The 18,380-nt window shown below is 43.6% G+C and overlaps 2 protein-coding genes across 2 annotated transcripts in view; both read right to left on the bottom strand.

The window, feature by feature from the left end:
- The window catches only part of LOC147310225 (G1/S-specific cyclin-D2-like), a 38,579-nt gene extending 33,823 nt beyond the window's left edge, over positions 1 to 4,756 (bottom strand). Inside the window, exon 1 of the mRNA XM_086268267.1 lies at positions 4,695 to 4,756. The gene's annotated coding sequence lies outside the window, so the exon portion shown is untranslated. The remainder of the gene's footprint in view (positions 1 to 4,694) is intronic.
- A 176-nt stretch (positions 4,757 to 4,932) lies between these two features.
- On the bottom strand, positions 4,933 to 11,336 carry LOC147310224 (uncharacterized). Its single transcript, XM_086268266.1, has 2 exons — positions 11,164 to 11,336; positions 4,933 to 10,900 (listed from the first exon to the last, which is right to left on the bottom strand). The coding sequence occupies exon 2, from the start codon at positions 10,687 to 10,689 to the stop codon at positions 4,939 to 4,941; it is 5,751 nt and encodes a 1,916-aa protein (XP_086124392.1). The 5' UTR covers positions 10,690 to 10,900; positions 11,164 to 11,336; the 3' UTR covers positions 4,933 to 4,938.
- Between the last annotated feature and the right edge of the window lie 7,044 nt (positions 11,337 to 18,380).

Here is an 18,380-nt window from a genome sequence, read left to right as displayed (position 1 = left end):
ACTCAAGGCAGCAGCTTTATTGTTGGGAAAAATGTCCAAAACATAAGCACAAAAAACAAACAAAACTAGGAAAAACTAGGAAAAGAACATTGAGAAACTCAAGGAAACTAGAAACATGGACCACAGCGAGACTTACACACATGAGTAGGTACAACACAACACAGAGCAAGGAAAAAACACAGGGCTTAAATACAATCGGGGAAAGGGAGACAGAAGAGAAACACAGCAGGGAGAAATCAGAGCCAGCAAAACCAGACACACTGTACACAGGACAGGGACTATAAAAAATATAATAGGAAGCACACAACAGGCACAGAGACACAGACTTGACACTGAACATAGAGACCTGACTGACTGGGGAGACAGAGGGAACAAGGAGACAAGACATGACACGACAAGGAACATTAGAAAGGCAAAATAACAGAAACCAAAATCCTAGGACTAAATATATAATAAGCGGAACCAAAACCCATGAATTACAATAATTGAAAAATATAACTAAAACACACAAAAACACCGGGCTGCAGACTCAGTGACATGACAGCTACTGTTTATGTTCACTGCCGCCATCCTGGGTTTTTAACTCGAGGTTGATGGAGCTGCTTCAACTTGAGGGGGCATTCCACATGAATTTCCACTTCCGACTTCCAGAATGCACTAATTATGTCTTAATTGGGGAACTTTGACGCTAGTTGCTTTCCTTTGTTTTTTGTTATCTATTTCCTACGCAGACTCTAAAGAAGAAAGGAAAGGAACGCTTTCCTCCCCTTAATTTGTAAACTGCTTGATTGGCATTTTCTCATGTCTGTCCCCCTCATAGACATTATCCTTGGGTGCAGCTGTTTTTAAATCAGAGGGCTCAAAATCCAGTCGAACAGGCTGAGTGTTAATTTAGACATTGAAAGAGAGCAACAAAAAAAAGTACTTCCACCCGAGACAAAAGCAGTTGAAAGAAAAACCTCAAGATTAGTCTTAATCAAATAGCAATCTTACAGAACCAGACACCAGGCTTTGTTACCAAGTTCAGGGCTCCCCCCTCAGCTAAGAGGGATGGATCAGAGTGATCATGATACAACATGCTACACATGCACAAAATAATTTTGCTCTCTTGGAAACAGGACATTTGATCCAACTAAACATTCCCACAAGAACTGCCTTGTTTAGCAGTCCACCGGGCTTGTTAATAATAGTTACCGCCCAGGAGAAAATCTTTTCCTCTTTGCCTTCAGTCACTAAAGAGAAAAGTCTTCCCACCGAAATCTGGGAGGAGCTAATCCTAGTAGCTGTTCACATGTCAACCAACAACCCATGCTGGGAAAGGAGGTTCCCAGTATTGCAACAGGCTCAAGTCGCGATGGTCTGCTTGATCTCGGGCCACTACTTCCCAGGACCGAGGCCTAGTCCCCGGGGAGTGCTGCTGAAGTTCCCGCTGTATCACTCTGCATCCTCAGCACTGTCCACAGTGACCTACACACTGTATTTACCCCAGAAATATGCACAAAAGGCATCATGTGACACACCAGGGCCTGAGATACCTGTAGCTGCTTGTCTGTTGGATTGCCAAGAATTTTGGTGCAAACAGTCAAACTACTCTTGTGACCTTTTGTCTAATGCTTCCACGAGGACGACAGTTTTGCTTGTTAAAGGAATAGTCCAAAGAATTTTGGCATGTTATAAGAGGAGAAGCATTGGAGTAGCCGATTGAATGTTACTTAGGTCAGATTTTCTGAGTTCATGGTGCATGCTGACTCCCTGGATGGCTATCTAGGCCACTTAAAGGGGACCAGTCATGCTTTTCATATTTATATCTACTCCACTGGAGTAGCTTTGTGTGATTGAAAGAATAAAGTCTTTAATTCTGTTACTTTATCAGGAGCTCTGAGTGGTTTCTGTCATATTCTACACCTTCCTATTTGAACAAAATGACTGGGTGCATGTCAGAAGTTAGTTAGGGTGATCTCTGTCTATGCAGCTACTCTTAAAAAACCCCCAGAAACTGTTCTAATAGTCATCAAACCACGTCTTTATTGATATATGCTGAGGCTGAAATTGTCAAATGTCGTCCGAATGATTCAGTCTGTGCCTGCAGCAGGTGATAGCATCGAGAGGTTTTTGCCTCAAAGGGTTTACTTTCACCTCATTATTTATTTTGGCGACACTGAATCGTTTCATCGCAGCATTGTTTATATAACACAAAATGAGGAAATGCAAAACAAACAGGTCACCTATTTTTAAAAAAAATCAGTTTTGCATTGCTTATCACGTTATGAAAAGCTGAGTCGAAAAACATCTGCTGTGCAATATAGATAGATAGATAGATAGATAGATAGATAGATAGATAGATAGATAGATAGATAGATAGATAGATAGATAGATAGATAGATAGATAGATAGATAGATAGATAGATAGATAGATAGATAGTTTTTTATTTGTGTTGAGGTTCTGTTTCTCAGAATATTCTGCCACCTTGTTTTCTCAGCAGAAGTTTCCATCATATTCAACAAAATCTGCAACGCTTGTGACTTTTTGCTGACTCGTAACTTTCACTGATGAGGATGGCAGGAAGGGTGATGTTCTACTAGCTGTGATAAAAAGCCTTTCCTTCATTTGCACTGGGTAAAAGTAAAACGTTCGAAAAGTGCACGTTCTACAGAACAAGCCAAAATCTGGGACATTGTCTTGAGATGTGGGACACGAAGACACACACACATATTCCACGTATAGAGGGTGATTTGGTCACTTTAGCCCATACCGATGCGGTGCAGACACTGTTTCAAACTGAGTCAAACACATTTATCCATTTTTTTTCTCATGGGTGCTGGATCCTCTCCCAGCTGTTTCAGAGCAAGAGGCAGACAGGTTGCTATTGTGTCACGGGCCCAAAACAACGAGCCAGACAACCACTTACTTTCACATCATTTTAAAATTAACCAAACCTGTGAAACCCACACAGCCAAACCAAAACATGCAAACAGCTGACCAGGACTTTCAAATCAGGAAACTTCAGGCTGAGGTAACCACTGAAATGACACAAGAAAGCCAGAATTAACGTTGTGATAGAACGCTGAATGATTTGGAGTATTATTCATATTTCCAAGGCTGTGTTCGTACACAAGGATGTTTCTGAATGCCAACAGCTGCGTCTTCCATCAGCGTCGCTATGAAAAGTCCAATTATTCCATTCTCGTGGATGTCGACAGGGAAGCTCGTCGCTTCCCCGACAACCTAGGATGTCTTTGTTTCCCAACCTTATGTAATCACCGATAACAGGAAGCAGTGAGACGTGTTGTAGTTGGAGCGATGACCAGAGCTCAAGCCCTTGGTCAGGATTCCCACTGTGAGTGAGGAAATGAAAGCATGGGGAAGCTATCTTTATGGTTAGCCCATGAGGACATAAATACTCACAGGGAGAAGCAAGACTTTCAATTGGACTGCAGAAAAAAAAACGATGACTATGCAAAGAAGGAGTTGCACAAGATGAAATAAATAGTCTTTGTAGAGTGATCTCCAGAAGCTGGTGAGACACAAAATGCTGCACTGGATTGATTCTCGTGACCTGGTAAAGCAAAAAAAAAGTCCAAAAAAAAGAAAGAAAAAAAAGCAAACATTCATGTGGAATGTGTGAAATGTGCTGTGTGGGAGGAAGAAGCTTGAGACTTGTTTCTGTTTGCGAGACATGAAAAAAGTTGTTGGGGCTCTCAAGGTGCGGCTCTTCTCTACACCCTTTCAGTGGCTGCTGTCAGATTGTGTACTCGGATGTGAATGGGAGTGTGTATGTTTGCACTGTGTAAGGTTTCCTGCGCACGGTCTGTTGCTAATACAAATAAAGTGTGTTGGTATAATTTCCACACTTTGCATTCAGCACCATGACATGCAAAAACTCAAGCAGCAGATCAATACTGAGTGTTTAATCCAATTCAGTTCGGTTTGATTTGTACAGCACCAAATCACAATGAAAGTTGCCTCTAGGTGCTTTATATTGTAAGATAAAAATGCTACAATAATATAGAGAAAACCCGCAAAATCATTTTGCCCCCTGTTGTCTGAAGGTGCTTTATATTGTAAGGTACACCATAGAATAATAGAGAGAAAACTCCAACGATCAGATAACAATCGATGAGAAAGCATTTGGCAACAGTGAGAAGGAAAAACTCCCTTTTGAAAGGAAGAAACCTCCAACAGAACCATGGCTCAGGGAGGAGCGCCATCTAGAGACACGGCAGAATACACGGTGTGGAAAAGAGCCAGAAATCAGAGGATTAATCAGACTTTAACATATTGCCTTTGTTCTGCCCTCGCACTTAACTAGGCAGACAGACAACCATCATCCCATGTAGAAAAAACCACACCGTTGTTCCTTTCTGGTGGATTTATTTGATTGGATGCATAGCATGGCTTTGTCGAAATACATGAATGGATGAATGGTAAAACTGTAAACAAACACAAAATATCCCATGTGAGCTAATATAAGCAAACATTCTTACAATTAGAAGATGCTATGACCTGTTACTATGCAAAGCAAAGCAGAACGAAACAAGCTAACAAGCTAACGTTAGCGGTTAGCTAGCGCTAATTAGCGTTTAGGCTAATGACTAATAAAGCACATCATTGAGTCAATTTGCTTTCTCAAAATATCACAAACAACACACGGCAGTTAGTGCTAACATAAAACACAACAATACTGCCAACTTACAGACTGTGCTGGCTTAAGAGGTAGCATAGGCAGGCACAGGAGTAGCAAACTGTCCTTCTCCCGTTAGACAGGAAGTAATGAGAAGTAGCACTTCCGGTAGAATGTCAAAATAAAATGAACAGTGTGCCAGAAACGAATAAAGATCGCATGAACTTGTATAACACTACATAACATGAGTGGTGACTCTTAAGGAGCCAGAACACTCCCCGCCTGACATCGGTAAGATGTCACACTTGTACCCAAACTAAACTTGTTGCACAGCAGCTGATACAAGAAGAACAACGTCTGTGACTGGCCTAAAGTAAACTTTAGCTTTACCATCTTTCACCACCTTGACTTCTACCTTCCTGACAAGTCCGTCACTACTAGGATGAACCTTTGCAACCACCCCCATGGGCCACTGATTTCTCTTCACGAGAGGATCTTTCAGGAGGACCACATCCCCCTGCTGCAGGTTTGGTCTGGTGGAATGCCACTTGCGGCGGCATTGCAGTGTTGATAAGTATTCCTTACGCCAGCGATGCCAGAAAGAGTTGGCCAGACTCTGAACTCTTTTCCACTGTTGCCTGTAGAGGTCCTTCTCCCCGAAGTCACCTAAGGGTGTTGGAGGTGCACCAACTTTTTGCGTGAGGAGTGTGGCGGGAGTAAGGATGCACGGAACATCGGGATCACTTGACACTGGAACCAGCGGCCGTGCGTTGATGATGGCGGCCACCTCTGCCATGAAGGTGATCAGGACGTCGTGCGTGAGGGGCCTGGAACCAAGTTGAGCGAGCTGGGAGTCTAATATCTTACGTGCCACTCCTATCATCCGCTCCCAACTGCCCCCCATGTGAGAAGAGTAGGGAGGGTTGAAGACCCAACTACATCCATGATCATTTAGGAAGGATTTAACACGTGGGTCACAAGGAATCCTTTTGTCAAACCCTAGCTCCCTGGAGGCTCCTGTGAAGTTAGTTCCACAATCCGATCTCAATTGCTTTGCAGGTCCTCTGACTGAAAAGAACCTGCGGAGAGCGTTAATGAAGCTAGACGTGTCCATCCCCTCTATGATCTCAAGGTGAACTGCCCTTGTGCTCATGCAGGTGAACATCACTGCCCATCGTTTGCTGCTGGCAAGTCCGCCCCGAGTACGACGAGAGGCAACAGACCATGGCCCGAACACATCTATGCCTACGTAAGAGAATGGAGGCTCAGCACTAAGGCGTTCTGCAGGAAGATCTGACATTTTTTGAAACTGTGTTACTCCCCTTAGCTTGCGACAAACTACGCATGAGTAAATGAGGCTGCTGATCTGGCGTTTACCTCCTAAGACCCAGTAACCTGCGGATCTTAAAGCACCCTCTGTAAGATGACGCCCCTGGTGCCTGACCCTTTCATGGTAATAGCGGACTAACAGGTTAGTTACATGGTGTTTGTGCGGCATAATCAAGGGGTGTTTTTCTGCGGACTCAAGGTCAGAATGAAGAAGGCGTCCGCCAAGCCTCAGGAGGCCTGATTTGTCAAGGTAGGGAGAAAGCTTTAAGAGAGGGCTTTTCTTTGGGATGTCCTTCCTTGACTCTATTTGTTTGAGCTCCTCTGGGAAGCTTTCTTGTTGGACTGCTTTTATAACCGTCTCTCTTGCTTGCTCAAAATCTGAGGTAGTGAGTTCATGACATATATGCCATCCCTTACATTGTCCGCCTGATTGCTTTACCTTAAAGGTGCGTGCAATGTGTGCCAAACGTGCAACTGCCCTGGTAAGGGACTGCCAGCTGGAGAAAGATTCTAAGTTTGCAGTCTTTAAACAGGGGTATGATGTTTGAATGGTGGCAGTGATCAAGGGACGAACTTCAATGTCTGAGTCGGGGTTTTGAAGTTGGAATGTACCTGATGAGTTGCTCTGTAAGGGCTTTAAGGGAAACTCCGGCCCTTTCAACCATGTGCTGGACAACAGTTTTTCGGCAGGTAGAGATCTGGATCCGTGATCGGCCGGGTTGTGCACCGAGGGTACATAGCCCCACTGAGTTGGTACTGTTGCTCGTCTGATGCGTTGCACCCAGTTGTTCACGAAAACGTGAAATCTTCTTGCCTCATTGTAGATATAGCCAAGAACGACTTTGCTGTCGGAGAAGAAGCGCATGTTACTAATCTGAATGTCCATTTCATCTCTGATTAGTTCCCCAACTTCCACCGCTAACACCGATGCACACAGCTCGAGCCTGGGAATGGTAAGATCGGGCTTGGGGGCAAGTTTGGCTTTCCCGAATATGAACGCAAACTCTGTCTCACCATTTTTGTTCGTTAACTTCAGGTAAGCCACGGCTGCAATAGCCTGGGTTGATGCATCACAGAAGACACAGATTTCTCTGTGCTTCGCACCAAGAAAGGAGAAGGGGCAGTATGGCCTTGGGATACGGATTTGCTCGAGTTGTTTGAGAGCATTCTTCCATTCTGACCACTCCTTAAAGATGCCCTCTGGAAGAGTCTCATCCCACCCACAAGTCTCTTTTGTCAGCTCCCGCAACAGTGCCCTCCCCTTGATGCTCACTGGCACTGCAAACCCCAGCGGGTCAAAAAGGCTGTTGATAGTGGACAGAACACCTCTTTTCGTGTAAGGCTTTTCGGCTTGAGAGACTCTGAATGTGAAGGTGTCGCCTTCAATGTCCCAACATACTCCTAAGCTTCTCTGCATTGGAGGAAACTCTGTGTTGAAATCTATGTCCTTGAGCCCGCTTGCCAAGTCTACAGTAGAGAATGCTTTCATGACATTTGGGCTGTTTGAAGCTATTTTGTGGAGCCTCAGGTTGGACGCAGCGAGCAGCTCCTGTGTGTCTTTGAGGAGCTTAATTGCCTCTGACTCAGTAGGGAGGGATTTGAGTCCATCGTCGACATAGAAATGTCTTTGAACAAACTGTTTGGCCTCAGAATAGTGCTGTGTGTCGAACAGGTGTGCTGCCTTTCTCAGACCGAAAATTGCCACCGCTGGAGAGGGGCTGTTGCCGAACACGTGCACTTTCATTCTGTACTCGACAACTGGCTCTCTTGGGTCATTGTTGCGGTACCAAAGGAACCGGAGGAAGTTCCTGTGGTCTTCTCGCACCTGAAAGCAGTGGAACATTTGTTGTATGTCCGCTGTGACAGCCACCGTTTCTTCTCTGAAACGGATGAGCACCCCAATCAGACTGTTATTCATATTTGGACCTTTGAGCAGCACATCATTTAAGGACACTCCCTGAAACTTAGCACTTGAGTCAAATACCACCCTGATGTTCCCGGGCTTCTGCGGGTGATAAACGCCAAAGAAGGGCAGATACCAGCATTCTTCTCCTTCTTCGAGAGCTGGTGCTGGTTCGGCGTGATCCCTGTCAAATAACCCCTGCATAAAATCCATAAAATGTCTCTCCATCTCAGGGCGTTTATTTAATGTGCGGCACAACGACTCTAAGCGGCTGAGTGCTTGGTTTCTGTTGTTTGGGAGGTGGGTTCTCGGTGTACGGAAAGGAAGTGGAGCTGTCCAGCTATTTGCATCGTCTTGGTAAAAGTCTCTTTCCATAATTTCTAGAAAGGCTTGGTCCTCAAAGGAAGGGGCTAGCTCCTCGTCCTTTTCACTTTGCTGGAATATGTGTTTCCCTATTTGACATGAACTGTGAGTGTTCCAGGATTTGTTGTGTGACTGCTCTTTGACATGAAAGCTGTTTTGACAGGGTGTTAGGAGACTTGGATGCCCGTTCTCTAGAACACTCGTTCTGTATGTGCCTATGATGGCTGGCTTATGGGCTCCTCCTAGGCATACATCACCTACAATAACCCACCCAAGTGCAAGTCTCTGGGCAAATGGAGCATTGACTGGTCCATTCACTCGTTCATACACTTTGTGCACTTGTATTATGTCTCGGCCTAACAGCAACATAATGTCAGCCTCAGGGTCTAGGGGCTGCATATGATCTGCTAGGTGTTTGAGGTGTTGATGGGCTAGGGCAATCTCTTGCGTTGGTATTTCATTCTTGTTGTCTGGGAGTGAGTCACACTCGAGCAAAGAAGGCAGAGGAGAGCTGAACTGGCCATCAACAGACTGTATAAAGAGGTTCTCAGCTAAGCGGCCATTTGTAGTGGAAACCCCTGTACATGTCTTAAGTGTGTATGGCGCTAGGTTGCTCATTGGGATGCCAAAGGTGTCGAAAAGATTTGACTTCGCTAATGACCTATTGCTCTGGTCATCTATGATAGCGTAAACCTTGACCTTTTTGTCTGGATGCCCCTTTGGATAAATGTAGGCTTGACATATTTTGGAGCAGGAACGCCCCCCACCTAAGTCCCCACAAACTTGAGTGCATGCTGAGCTAGTCTCCAAGTCTAGGCTACTCTCCCCGCCATGCTCCTCCCTGTCCTGGTCTGGGGCAATGTTTTGAGCTTTTGTGTTTTGTGTCCATGGAGCTGGACCTGCATGCAGCGCTGCAACGTGTTTGTTGCTGTTGCACTCTAGGCAAGTAATCTCTTCCTTACAGTCTTTAGCTTGGTGAGCTGAGGAATTGCAGCACCTAAAACAGATGTTGTGTTCCCTGAGGTATGCCTTACGCTCATCTAGTGTCTTTTCCCTGAAACCTCTACACTTCTTTAACGGGTGCGGTTTCTTGTGGATGGGACACAGTTTGTTTGTGAACTCACTCGTGCTGCCTAAGTTTGGTTTGTGAGTTTTGTTTACCTCTGTTTTGTGGACGGCAACAGGTGGTCTTGACTTGGCAAATCTTGTATAGTGGTTGTCGTGAGTTGTTGGATAGGATGTGGGACCTGATACAGTAGACTTAAAACTGGGGTCGTTTCTCATTTTCGCTTCATCTTGTATGAAGCGACAGAAGAATGAGAATGGAGGGAAATATACATCATGTCTCTGCTTGTATTTAGTCCCCTCTGACATCCACCTGTCTTGAAGATTTGTTGGCAACTTATCAACTATCGGGGCAATGCCACGTGATGTGTCCAAATACACTAGCCCAGGTAAAGAGCCGTCTGATTTGGCTGCATCAATTTCAGAAAGTAGGTCGCCAAGTTCTCTGAGATTCTGGGGGTCTTTGTTTGACACTCTAGGAAAGCGTTCAAGTCTGTCAAGGAGCGACTTCTCAATAGCCTCTGGGGTGCCATAACATTCTTGTAGCCGTGTCCAAACTCGACGTAGGCCCTCTGCTGGATTGTTGAGATGGACAGAGCGTATACGTTTGGCATGCTTAGACGACTCTTCTCCAAGCCACCGGGTGAGCAAATCTAACTGTTCGCTAGGCTTTAAGCTTAACCCTTCAATAGCGTTACAGAAAGAAGCTCTCCATGCCCAGTAGTCCTCTGCTCTGTCCGTAAACTTTGTCAGACCGTCTGCCACCAATTCTCTTTTTGCCAGAAACTTAGCGAGATTAGCAAAGTCACTGTTCCCGTTGTTGATTTGCGTTGGCTGGAAAGGTGGAGTGTAAGGGGAAAAGCTCATAGGTTGCGGTGTGGTACTTACATACCTTTGGCCACATTTTTCTTGGGTATCAGCAGCTGGTGTCAGATGGCTGCCAATCTCATATTTGATGTCCTGTTGATTTACCTGTGGGACATATTGAGGTGAAGTGGCTGGATCGGGGATTGGACTGATGTCACATTGTTTTATCGGCGTAAAGTGTTTGGGGTCCGGCAAGTCTTCTCTGCGATGCTCTGGTGAAGAATATCCAAGATAACTCTGTAGTCTGTATGACTGGGTTGAAGCTGGAAGCTCCTCTGCTATTGCTGCTTCAAATACATTGGCTTCAGCGAGCGCAGCTTCTGCTTCCTTTTCTTCTTTTAGTGCTTCTAATGTAGCACTTAACTCTGCTTGCCTCATTTTCACCTCAATCTCCCGTCGTGTAAACTCTGCTCTGGCGCGTGCTGCTTCGGCCTTTGCCCGTGCTTCGACTGCTGCTTTGGCGAGTGAGCTGCGGGATCTGGATGTAGATCCAGAGCAGGTGGACCGTACCTCCAGCTGCTCCTCCTCTGCTGACAGCATAGTGGCGTCTGGGTCAGATGTCTGGAAGACTGCCTCCTGAAGTAGCCGTTTCGCCAGTCTTTTTACTGTTCTGCCCTCGCACTTAACTAGGCAGACAGACAACCATCATCCCATGTAGAAAAAACCACACCGTTGTTCCTTTCTGGTGGATTTATTTGATTGGATGCATAGCATGGCTTTGTCGAAATACATGAATGGATGAATGGTAAAACTGTAAACAAACACAAAATATCCCATGTGAGCTAATATAAGCAAACATTCTTACAATTAGAAGATGCTATGACCTGTTACTATGCAAAGCAAAGCAGAACGAAACAAGCTAACAAGCTAACGTTAGCGGTTAGCTAGCGCTAATTAGCGTTTAGGCTAATGACTAATAAAGCACATCATTGAGTCAATTTGCTTTCTCAAAATATCACAAACAACACACGGCAGTTAGTGCTAACATAAAACACAACAATACTGCCAACTTACAGACTGTGCTGGCTTAAGAGGTAGCATAGGCAGGCACAGGAGTAGCAAACTGTCCTTCTCCCGTTAGACAGGAAGTAATGAGAAGTAGCACTTCCGGTAGAATGTCAAAATAAAATGAACAGTGTGCCAGAAACGAATAAAGATCGCATGAACTTGTATAACACTACATAACATGAGTGGTGACTCTTAAGGAGCCAGAACAGCCTTGTTTATGTAAAAACAAAACAAAAAAACTTTTTTCTTTTTATTGTGCAGTCAAATGTTAAATTTGGCATCTTAACGTCTCAATAAATAAAGTAGTCACAAACAAACCTGGCTTTGAGTATGTCCAGTAATGATGGGACACATTTTAAATGCAAATATCTTGGATTATAGTAATTATATTGAGTACAAAATATATTTATTACCTAACTAAAATGCAAGAATCCTTCATATTATCTAAGATTTCTAAGATCTGGAAAACAGGAAGAGAACATTCACGCGCTTGCGCTGTCTTTTAATCCAAACAAAGCCCAGCTTAGAGTATCAGGTGGAGTGGCACTACAAGACGTTCAAGGTCAACCTGGGGATCTTTTCATCTGGCATTTCCTTTCTCACAGAAGTTTGTAGGATCCCCTTTTGGGACAGTGCCTGACGCTTTCTGAAATGCTGTCGGAATTCCCTTTGTACTGCCACGAAGTGAGGTTTGCTTCCACTGAGTCAATGACATCATGAGGATCAGCCATCTGGAAAAAAAAAACCTCAGATACCTGGTAAATTTTCTTGGACCATATAAATTTCAAGCACAGACGCATGACCATGCTCTCATAAATGAACACTAAAACATTCTTTAGAATTTCTACACTGTGGCCAAACAACATAAATGTTTTACATAATGCAGCATTACTTAAGCTCAGCAAAAAAAAAGTCACAAAGTTATGGTTTTGCAACTTTGCCACCGAGACTCTTTCTCAACCGCTTTGTCTCTTCCATTCAGCATGCATTTTTGATATAAACACACCTCAGGGAGCTGATTCGAAGTCGGCTAGAGAGGCTCAACGTTGCTGTTAGAAAAAATTAGGCGTGCATCCTCAGGGCAAACAGACATGACATGAAAGTGTACTAACTGGGCTGTGACTGCAAATATTGCTGTTTAACAGAAAGGAACAACAAAGGTATTAATGCCCAACAACAGCTTGGTCTACTTCCTTCAAAGAGCAGCCTTTCACGGATGGGGAACATGATATGGACTGCACTGTGCAGTCAGACGACAGCCTACAAGACATTTGATATTTCAGTGCACATGTCCTGTCTGGACTAATCGCACTGACGAGACACAAGGAAATGTCCAATTCTTAAAAAAAAGAAAAGAAGAAGAAGTGCAGAAGACACAAGTCACCCTCGCCCAAGCTGTGAAATGTGCTTCTTTCTCTTTTTGCAGATAAGCAACATAAACATATAACACTCAGCTGGTTAAGAGGAGCACGCACAAGAAGGAGAAAACGATAACACATTCCCTCATGCTAGAATCATTTCCTCCCTCAGGCACAGTTTATGCCTGGACAGCTAGCTCACCAGCTGAGAGGCAGTGAGGATGTCCTGGGAAATGCGCATCAGTAGCAGCAGAAAATGAAAAATAAGCTACACGGGGACTTTTTCCGCTTAAGTTTCAGCTCTGACCAGATTCTTGTGGAATTTAAGTGGAGCCGAGACTCCATTCAAAATGAACTCTCTGTCCTCAGATGACTTATTGCAGGAAGTGAAAAAGCTCATTCATGATTACAGTAAAATGTTTCACACCCAGAACTGCAGCATGAATGTTTTACCAGACACTTCTCTCAGTTTATGCTTACTGACATTACACTTGTTTGAGGGTTTTTCAAGCAAATTCAGCGTTCTTTTCTCTTTCTGTGTCCCTCGGTTTTTTCTTGAAGTAGCTTATTTATTCATTCACTGACATAGATGTACGCGAGGAGGTCAGCAGTCCTCTATCTTTCAGGGCCACTGCAGTGCATTGTTTTAATTAACATCTGGCTGCTGATTTTCCCGCAGGAGGAGAATGGGGCTATAGGCGGGGTGACATAAAGAAAGAGAGGGCGTGGACATAACAGCTTTTTGCTAATATGCTCACCACAACAACTACAGTGGAGCGAAAATGCACCAGTGTTTCCTTCAAAGCCTGCTCTGCTGCCCCTTGTGGGTGAAGAATAATAAAACACCGCTTTAAACATTACAAAGGCAGAGCTTTAAACTTTAAACCCAGCTTTGGAAATGATTACTGATCGATCTTTAATCACCTTTAAGGCCAGTGTGTTTCTGCAGAAACCTACTGAAGCAAAAAAAATTGGGGAAAAAAGCATTTATTTTTTACAACACCTACACTGTGTTATTGCCATGCACCTCTTCACAGCTCAGTGCAGGACCTGACAGAGCACTGAGAATGAAAGCACTCAGACTCATTCCAAGCAGAGCAGCTTGTCTCACACTTTTTGCTCAGTCAGTCGTTTTACCCACAGACGCTGAGTTGCATCTCGGCCCTGACAGGAACTCTGTTGATGTTCTCACCACCTACAACTGCACTGTGACCTTCCTTTCACAACTGACATCCATTTATCTGCCACTGATGTGGGGAAACAACAATAGTCAACAGACAGGCGGGCGGGCACGTGCCAACACGCTGAGCACTGCACCCTCTTTTAAACACACCAGGAGCGCATGTTTTCCCACACTTGGCTTAAGACAGCCAACATGTTCTCACAACTTTTTCTGTTAGATGATAACATAGAGGTTTATGTAATCCTCTGTAATCAAATGATCAGCGCACCTTTGTTTTTCGTACAACCGCCTCTGTGGCAGGAAACATGGTGGCACAACTGACCGGCCGCCATAAAAGATAAGGACTGTGCTTTATTACAACAGACGTATCCAACAACTCAGGTCGGGCCACATGCTGCGTGTGGGAGCGCCCTCGGGGCCGAAGCAGGTCTCATTCACAGACTCACTGCAACCAATTACACTTTGCCCATGTTGCCACATCAAACAGCTGCCTAAAAAACTTAATAGGGTTATTTGTTTTTGTGTGTTATTCTCCTGCTGATGGGATTCGCATCTGAACCTGCACAGGTTTAAGCTCATTTCCAGATGTTACTGACATGTGCTGGGAATTTTAGGATAAAGCCTTGTGGAGCTTTACATCATCCGTCGTCAGGAATGCATCCGCATTGCAGAGCATGTGAATTTCTTCAGTACTGAGAAAGCATGCGCTGATTTTAATATTACAAATAGTCACTGGCTGCAGCTCCTCTACAGCCCAGAGAGGTGTAGCTGCTCAGTTTTCACTGTAATGGAACATTGTGTGGGCTGAGAGCTTGCTGAAGCTGGCTCTCGAAAGAGCGTCCACATGAAAATGCTTTTGCGATGTCATATCGCAGCAAATGTCAGTGATCCAGACGAGCAGCAGCGGATTATGCAGCAGATCAAACGGGCTGGGCCTGCGGCGCATTATATCAGATTTCATTTTGAGTTGAGGCCCTTCATTCATTTCTGACATTTACAGTTGGACCAGCACACCCCTTCTGCGAGGCCTCTTGGCTTCGAGTCTGCACTGAGGCCCCACCAGCCACTCTGGAAAAACCCAGAGCATCTGACTCGCATTGCCTAGCTCCACTTGTGTGTTCTGTTTGGCCCGTACCGCTGGAGGAGGAGAGAGAGCCAATTACCAGCCGCTGCTGAGACCAATATGATGTCATCTTCCCGCTCCGCCATAACAGGCTGCAGATGAGAGGGGCTGAGCCTCTTTGCAGCCTTATTCACTTAACAAAAAGAAAAAGGGGATATGATATTGAATACCCATGAACATTAACATTTTTCTCCAACTGAACCCACTCAAGAGCACACAGAACTAAAGATGGCAGAGATAATAGTTCACTGTTTATCTCATGAGCCAGCACCTTGTTTGAGCAGGACTGATAACAGGCTATGAGAAAGCAGTGTGTTTTAAAGCTTGTGTGTTTCACAGTTGTAAAGCAGAAGTGAAATTTGAAAGACAAAATCATATCAGCAGGCACGGCCCATGGAAACAAATTGCCTGTGCGATACGGTGTGTTCTTTCGATTTCTGCGACACCCCCCTGATTCCTTGAAAACTGGATCCTCATGCCTCAAAGGAAGAAAGAGATCAACAATATAGCTACAGGAAGAAAACAAAACAAAACAAAAAACACCCAGATACAGTATGCTACAGACACATGCACTCATTCACACTCCCAACACACGCTCGCAAAACTCTAGAGACCACTTAAGCGCTATCCCAGGAGGCCTCACATTTCCTAGGAAGTCTTAAAGCCACATCAGAGAATGTGTAGGGGCCTGTGGCCTGCAACAGATCTCCTTTCATTTCCCCACATACTCCATCTCCAACGCGCCACAACCACATGCTACATATAGGCCCTGGAGATGATAAAGTGCCTGAGCTGATAGCAGACCGCAGCTCGGAGCATAAACAAATGGCAGCTTTAATTGTTTAGGTGTGCTCAGCCGCGATTTAATCTCCATGTGAAAAACTGGCTCGACAGAAGCCTTTGAGGCAAAAAGGTTTATCAGAAACTGCCAGCATGTATTTGTGTGTCGTGAAAGGCATTGTTTACAGGTAACGCAAGACGCAAGTTATGTGTGAAATGTGGAAACTACAGATAAACCATTCCAGCTGCTATTTTCATGTAAATTAAGCAGGAAATCTTCTGGCTTAACAGCATATCTTTGGCTGCTTAATCGGATCCACAAGATTTCGTGATATTTGTCACTATCTATACAGGCTTTATCACACAGAGACGAAAAGAGCTCTGTTAATTTGACTGCAGTGAGTCTGAATCATTCTGGTCTTCAACCATGCATAATGTCACATGAACACAATCACATTTTATCTTCTTTTTAACCTAAATTTGATCAAATGCAGAATTTTTCCTGTCTTCCTGCGTACAGCAAATAGTGTCAGAGAAAATTAGAAAGGCTTAAGTAGGAAAGAATATTTTATCTATGCACACGTCCCCATGGAACTTGATTTCACCTTCATTTAGATATGTGAACAGTTTTCTGCTGATCCTTGCCCTCCAATAGGAGTGTGTTTATGAGGGGTGGAGTGAGGTGGGCCACCTATCCCCTGAAGTACGATTGGCCGATCCTTTTGGGTCTGGCTCAGGAAGTAGAGCGCATCATCTACTAATCAGCTGGGGAAAGTGGGGACTTCAATCCTTGGCTTCTCTGCAGGGATTGAACCTCTGCATGCCAAAGTATTCTTGGGCAAGATGCTGAACCCCCGGCAGTTCCCCTCAGAGTGTGAACGTTAGATAGAGAGCACTTAGATATAGATAAAAGTGCTTATAAAGCACAGGTAGAGTATAAAAGCTTTAACAATCAGTCCATTTACCCAGCCAGTGGTTTTTTGATTAGAGCGCTATTAACCTAGCATGCTCAACAACATTGGATGAGGGCATGGATAGGACCAGTAGAAATGTAACTTAGTACATTTATGTGAGCATTAAACTACAGGTTAAATGTACTTTGATGCTCTTTCCTGCTTCTACTCCGTCATATTTCGGATGGAAATATTGATCCATTTATTTTAAAGCTTTCATTACTTATTATTTGCCAGATAAACTGCATTATTATAGATCAAATTACCAGGAATCAGTAAGTAATTAAAATCACCGGGAGCTGAAATAACATAGGTCATATGATCCTGGAAATATTTACAAGGATATACAACTAATCTACGTTTCTTTTTTCTTTTTCCTTTTACCACTTTGCAAAACAATTATCAAACACAAAATCAGCTTTAGATTCTCCTCCTTGCTCGACTTTTCACTCAACCTTATTTTATCTCTGATTATTAAATATTCTGATCTCTCAAACAGACCCTTGTCTGTCTGCTTACTTTTTATTTTTTGGGGTTTTTCGTTTACAAAATTTTCAATTCTGTGGTGGAAAATGTCATTTGGTGAATACATCACAAATACACTGCTGAATCAAATTATGTGCACAGAGAAAAAGAAAATCACAATAAAAACAGAACCAGGTCAAAAGAAAAGACTTTTGTACAACCAACAAAATACAATTTATTAAGATTTTATTTCTCATTAAATTAAAAAAAACATATAATAAAAAATAGAAGAAGTTGAGGCAATACACTTACGATACACTTACGATATACTTAAAGTAACACAGTGGCAGGGACCAAATTATTATTATGCCTGCTGACCTTACACGCATGTTTTAGCAAATGAGGCACAGCAGTGCTTTGAGCTAACATCAGCCTGCAAACATGCCTGCGTTGCACAGGTATGATGTTTACTGTGTTTCCCACCTTAGTTTATCTGATTAGAGTGCCTTTCAAAAAAGTAGCTCCCTCATTAGTTTTGCATGTATTTGCATACCCCATAGGGAGAGGAAATAGTGTGAAATTATTACAGTTTATCTTCTGGGCACCATAAATAGCTGTAGACATTATCATGGCAGACCATCAGATAGCTATCGAGATATTTCAGCAACTATCTGACAGAGACACGCTAGCATCCCTGAAGCGAAGCCTTGAGCCGAGCTTGGAAATAATTACTTATTCGTTCTGTCAAAACATGAAAGGCATTCAGGTGTCATTAATTACAGGTAATTTAAATTATACTCAGCCTACTGCCTTTCCACATAGCAGGTGAAGTGAATTTGTGGTTGGAGAGCGAAAAAGCTTTGACAGAACATTTCTCTCTAAATCATGACAAGCCGCAGTTCAGATATGGCTCCGGTGCAGGTGGGTGAAGCAAAACCAGGCAGTTGATTTCTACATAAGGCGTTAAAGGAATTAACTTCATACCTTTACAAAAACACACACACACACACACAAAAAAAAAAAAAACTTACTGTGGGTCTAATAATCTGAAAATTTCTTGTTATTAAAATTAGAAGCAGAAATGCTGATCAATTTCTATTTCAGTTACACAAAATCATTTTTTCCTCATTATTCATATTTCTTTTATAGCTTTCATCTTGGTTTATTAGATAAAAAACCCACAATGTAAACAAAAACAAACAAACAAAAACATACTGAGGAACCAGTTAAAAATTATTAGATAAGTGAGTTTAATAGGGGCCAGACTTGCTGTTTCCGCTGTTTTTAGTCTTTGTGCTAAGATAAGCTAACTGCTGCTAGCCGTAGCTTCCTATTTAAAAGGCAGATAAGAGTGTCAGTCT

This window comes from Aulonocara sp. 'chitande type north' Nkhata Bay, linkage group LG17 (assembly GCF_057382095.1).
Source record: "Aulonocara sp. 'chitande type north' Nkhata Bay isolate Kocher_YH1m ecotype deep benthic linkage group LG17, A_spYH_male_GT1.1, whole genome shotgun sequence".
NCBI lineage: Eukaryota > Metazoa > Chordata > Actinopteri > Cichliformes > Cichlidae > Aulonocara > Aulonocara sp. 'chitande type north' Nkhata Bay.
This window is presented reverse-complemented; position numbering and strand designations above follow the sequence as displayed.

What these genes read in the sequence shown, in the direction of transcription:
- LOC147310224 (XM_086268266.1), bottom strand. Translation starts at nt 10,689, where the DNA reads ATGCTGTCAGCAGAGGAGGAGCAGCTGGAGGTACGGTCCACCTGCTCT.